This window comes from Mustela nigripes, chromosome 16, assembly GCF_022355385.1.
Source record: "Mustela nigripes isolate SB6536 chromosome 16, MUSNIG.SB6536, whole genome shotgun sequence".
Classification (NCBI taxonomy): domain Eukaryota; kingdom Metazoa; phylum Chordata; class Mammalia; order Carnivora; family Mustelidae; genus Mustela; species Mustela nigripes.
The window spans coordinates 12,794,370-12,799,844 of record NC_081572.1 but is presented as its reverse complement, the minus strand read 5'-3'; the positions used below and the strand labels follow the sequence as shown (position 1 = coordinate 12,799,844).

The following is a 5,475-nucleotide window of genomic DNA, read 5'->3' as shown; positions in this document are numbered from 1 at the left end:
TGGTGAATTCGCTTGTCAGCTCGGCTGGGCCATGGGGCCCAGATATTATTCTGGCAGGTTCTGTGAAGGTGGGCTTTGGATGAGATTGACATTTGAATCAGTGGACTCTGAGTAAAGCAGATCATTCTTTAGAACGTGCTGGGCTTTGTCCAATTGGCTGAAGTCCGAAATAGAAAAAAGACGGACCCATCCCGAGCAAGAAGGAAACACACCAGCAGACCACCTTCAGACTCACACTGCAACTCTCCCCTGAGTCTGTGGGCTGCTGGTCTCCTCCATCTCACTTTGCATTTGCTCAGCCTCCACCACCATGGACACCAATTCTTTAAAATAAACCTCCCCATGTATACCCCATTGGTTCCATTTCTCTGGAGAACCCTAATATATGGCTTTTGTTCAGGAAAGGAGAGGGGCCAAACATGAAGGAGGGGGCTCCCCTGCCCCATCACTGAGAAGCCCATGATATTTATGGATTTGTCCCTAGTGCCTTACCATCAACTCCATCCACAGCCCTGGTAACAGACCATTCCTCTGAAGGTCATCTGGTGGGGCAGACGGTGTCCCTGACTCACCCCCGGGGCAAGGAGGAGGCTGGGGAGTTCCACAGGGGAGGGAACTGGCAGTTTCGGAATTGTTCCCGTGTGACCACTGGCTGAGCGCTTTTATTCCAGAATATATCATCAGACTTCAGTGTATTACCCTCCCTCTCCAAGTTTTTGAAGGTGAGAAAAAAAATCTCAGTGTGTTTTCTTCAAGTGCTTGAGGAAATCAGCAAGTGCATTGGGAAAGGACCCTAATTATAATTTCTGAGTTTATACACTTTAATATTTGACTAAAGCCTTTGATTGCGAAGAGACGCTGCAAATAGGACCCCCAGTTCCGAAACCAACAAAGAGACGGAAAGGAAGCTGTAATCATTGTGCTATGATTGATCTATGCCCCGTCCCTCGTGAGGGAGGACAATGACCCAGAACCTGACCTAAGATAAGCATCAACTACACCTTCGCAAGACACAAGGTGCTTGACTTAGCAGCCCAGGCTCCAGGCCAATCAAGGCTCATCCTAATGATGTCACAGTCAACACTCAGCTTGTGTTGGGGAGTGGGTTCTATTTTTTTCCATGTGCACACACAAGCCTGGCACAGTGACAGAGAAAGGGAGCTTAAGGGACAGAAAAGTACATTTTAGGAGGGTAGTAACATTGACCAAAACAGGAGAAGGGCACATCTAAACAACCGTCCAGTTTGAAAATGCTGCCCACTGGTCTGCACGTACACTACCTGATTCTTTTCCTGCAGAGGAGAGCGTGGTATCTGTCTGGGTTTACGGTCGCTATCAGTTTCGAGGCAAGCCTCGAAAAGTCACATTGGATGGCAATCTGGAGCTTTCTATGCAAGGCTGAATCACTAGAGTTGGGGGCGGGTGTGTGGAAGAGGGTGGCTTGGGGATCATTTGGACCAAGCCCCTCAGAGCAGATGGGGTTGCCCAAGGATCCATGTTCAGATGGTGGCTGAACAGGGACCACAACTGTCTTCTCAAATCTTCCCCCCTACTGTGCTGTGAGCAAGTGGAACAGTCCAGCCACAAAGTGACCTGCCTGTACCTGCTGGTTGCATGCCTGTCCCCACACCCCTAAGTTCTATGTTGAGCCCCTCACCTCCAGAACCTGGGAATGTGACCCAGAACCTGGGAATGAGACAGGGCCTTTAAACAAGGGATGAAGTTCAAATCAGGCTCTGAGGACGGGCTCTAATTCAATCTGGCTGGTGTCCTGCTGAGAGGGAATGTGGACACCAGGGGTGGGCACACAAGCAAGGAAAAGACTATGGGAAGACATGTTGAGAAGACAGCCACCATTTGCAAGCCAAGGAGAGATCTCAGAAGACAGCCGATCTGCTGCTATCCTGATTTCGGACTTCTGGTCTCCAGCATGTGAAAGCCCGGTCTTATTTTGCTACTCACAACCTCAGAACTGAAAATGCACACACTGAGAGGGAGCCTGGAGACCCGGGGCGTGGTCACGTCCTGCCCTGGGCCTTCCACTGATCCTTCCGCCCCTGGCCCCTGTGGACTTCATGCAAGGTGCTTGGTACCTCCCAGCTCAAATATGCTACTAGGAAAATGGGCATCACCCTGCCTCACCTTCTGGGAGGATCTGGCTGCCTCCATACGTCCCCAGTCCGGGAAGCAGATAGCGCCCTGTGTTAGGATTAAATGACAACGCCCATATATTCACGGGCACCCACAGGAGAGCAGCTGGACCTTTCCAAGGCTGGCTTTTGACTCAAAATGCATAAGGTGTCGCCAAATCTAGCTCCAAATCCCAGGCAGCCTCTTTAAAAGCTGCCTTCTACTTACGTGGTATAGATGTGTATCTACATGGTCAGAGTTTAGGGCCTTGGACCAGAAATACTGCCCATGTGAGCAGGGACAGTATCCCCAGGGCCTCATAACACTAACAGTGCCTGATAATACTAATGGGGACCTGCCAAAGTCTGACGTTCTCCTCGTCAGAGTCACTTATTGGGTTAAGGCATTAAGGACCCCTGTTAAGTATGTTATAGGGGGCCAGACATATTAAGACATCATCAGCCATTAACACCTCTTTGTGACTTCATCAGAGTGGCCTCAGACCCACTGTTACGCCCTTAGGGACCAAGACCCCAGGCAACTTAGTCCTGGTAGAAAGAAAGGAGGGAAGATTCAGAGCCTGTCGGTCGGAGGGGGAGATGGAGAGCACAGAAAGGGGTGCTGGGCGGACAGGGGTGGGTAACCAAAAAAGATAAAGGATTTCACAAGGAACGCTGCTTGGCAATTCTGAACCAGCTGGACCTCCATAGGAGAGTCCCCTTTTTGGCCTGATGGCCCAGATCATGAACAGGAAGGCCAGGCTAGTTGGTAGACACACAAGTCCCGCTGGGTGTGTGTAGGGAACTTGGCCTGCGGCCATGAGGTTGGGCGCTTAGGGACAATTACACAGCTGGAAAGGCCGCCTCTCCCGTGAAAGGGGAGAGCCCTAGGAGTGATTGGCACTCAGGGGGCGGGGCTACGCTCACGCTCTCGGCCAATCAGCTTGCCCGCTGGCCCCGGACTCCCGACACCCAGCCTGGGGGAGTTGGAGCTACTCTGCGGGGGAAGATGTGGAGACAACATGGGTCGAGTGACAACAGCAAAGCGTGGGGGCAACCTGGGCCTGTCAACCAAGGGCCTGGGGCTGCCAGACCATCGGGGGATCACGGGAAGGGCTCTCTGGCTGTCCACCGTCCAGGGAGGGAGGCGGCGAGGCTCAGCAGGGGGACGAGGACATCTGGTCGTAGTCGGGGCACTTGAGCAGGGCTGGGTAGTTGCTGTTCATCTGCAGGGAGGCGTCGCTGGAGATGTCGGAGGGGCTGCGGCCCCGGACCCAGGCGTCCGGGTGTAGGAACTGGCCTGAGTAATCGGAGCAGTTGCTCAGACGAGGCCGGTAGAAGCCGGGGTGCGGCCGGTACATGTCCTCGGCGGTGTAGCGCTTCATGAACAGGTACACGGACATCACTCCGGCGCTCTGCCGGGAGGAGGGGGCAGAGCGCTCACTGCCGGGGGCCTGGCCTTGCTCTCCCGCTGGGGCTGGGGTCTGCGTGGTGGGGGGGGGGGGGGGGGCCCCCAGGGGCGGGGGGGAAAGGGGGAAGGGGGGGGGGGGGGGCAGAGCAGGGGTGCCGAGGAGGAGACCCCACCCCGACCCCCGGAAGGTGGGAGAGGGACACCTTGTGGGGAGGATAAAGGGCAGCAGAGTGGGCGGGGCCGGGGTGCTTGTCCAGACCCTGCTCCCCCGGGGCAGTGCCCTGCCCCCACCCCACCCGTGAGGAGGTTTACCTCAGTCAGAAGGAAAGAGATGGCCGCGAAGGCAAACGACCAGCCGTACTTGTAGTTGAAGTAGGTCTCTGCGTCCTTGGTCCTGTTGAGCATCTCGTCGTTGATGCTGGAGATGTAGAGCACCAGGCCCACCACCAGAGAGAGGCCTGTGGCAAGGCAAGGGGTGCTTGGTGAGCAGGCCCCTGGGGTTTGCGGATGGGGCACCCACCTCCCCTTGGGTTCAGGCAATAATGCTCTCGTTTGGGGCTTGAAGGAGAGCAGGTACTGTCCTCCTAAAGACCTCGTTTGGACCATTACCCCCTGAAAGCAGAGAGCTGCGGTGAAAAAGCCCCCTGTCCAGCCACCTTCTGAGACACAGAAGTCCACGGCTGTCACCTCACCTGCCCATGGGAATCACCTGTCTGATATACCTGCCTGAGCCCCGTGCCAGACCTTCTGGGTCACTTGTCCTGGGCGGGGGCCCTGACACTGCCATCCTCAAAGCTTCCGGCTGACGCTAAGGGGAACTAAGGGTGCATCCACTGAGCCAGCAAGTGGCTTTTGCTAAACTGAGGAATAAGACAGGCTCCCCTGACCAAGGCAGCCAGGGCCTCCGATCCCTAACTCCCTAATATCCTTGCGGAGACTCAGTGGCCCATGATCTTCACAGCCCGCCAACGATGTCAGTGACACAATGAGATCCCGAGGCAGGAGGGATAAAGTGAGTTTGTCCAGGGTTTGGCAAGCGATCAATCAAGGGGCCGGTAGGGACCAAAATTCTGCTCCATTGTGCAAGGGACCGCCTCAGGCACCGGACCCTCGGTTAGTTACTGTCACCGAATCAGGACATAATTAATTACTCTGTTTTGAGCTGCTCAGGCGTAATTCCACTCACATGATTAAACTAGGGCATCCTGAAGGAGGAACATTAAAGGAAAGGAGGCTGGAATCACTGTTGGCCCAAGGGAACCTTCTCTGTTGTTACTAAAACAACTTCGTGTGGCCCCATTCATTCAGAGATTTCTGCTCCTGTTGCCCCCTGCTGGAAAGATCTCAGGGCCTCAAAGCTACTATAGGGCCTTGACTCTTCTGAAGCTCACAGAAAGATAAAGGAAAAGTTTAACCCCTGAGTCTGTACCTCTTGGACTAGGTGGAAATATCACCATGCAGAAGACAGGCTGAGGACGCGGCAGGTGCCCAAGAAATATTTGTTGGACTGATGGGTAGAAAGGGGGGGGGTGAGCGGATTAATAGATGGAAGAATGGGGGGAAGAGGGGTGGGTCGGTTGAAAAACAGATGGACAGGATGGACAGGATGGAGGGAAGAAAGGATGGAGAAAGGAGTTAAGGGAAGAAAGGAGGAAGGAAAGGGAAGGGACGAGAAGGGAGGGGAAAGGAGGAAGGAAGGAGGGAAGGAGGAGGTTACACTGATAAGAAAATGTTGAGAAAAGGAACCTAAAATGGCTTGGAAGTCAGGTGGCCATCAGAAAACCTGGTGACAAGAGCTCTTTTACTCCCTTCTCTCCCTCCCTCCCTCCCTTTCTTCTTTCTTTCCTCTATCCATCCACCCACCCACCATCCATCCATCCACCCACCCAACCATCCATCCACCATCCACCCACCCACCATCCATCCGTCTACCCA

General features: G+C 54.4%; 1 protein-coding gene across 5 annotated transcripts in view; it reads right to left on the bottom strand.

The window, feature by feature from the left end:
- Positions 1-712: 712 nt before the first annotated feature.
- The window catches only part of CACNG5 (calcium voltage-gated channel auxiliary subunit gamma 5), a 40,411-nt gene continuing 35,648 nt past the window's right edge, over positions 713-5,475 (bottom strand). For 4 of the 5 annotated variants that reach the window (XM_059379445.1, XM_059379444.1, XM_059379446.1 and 1 more), the window contains 2 exons: positions 3,853-3,998; positions 715-3,544 (listed from right to left, as the gene is read on the bottom strand). In XM_059379445.1, coding sequence (XP_059235428.1) covers positions 3,287-3,544; positions 3,853-3,998 — 404 coding nt within the window. In that variant the 3' untranslated portion in view covers positions 715-3,286. Of the gene's footprint in view, positions 3,545-3,852; positions 3,999-5,475 lie in introns of all 5 variants that reach the window. The other variant, XM_059379447.1, reaches the window with a different exon arrangement.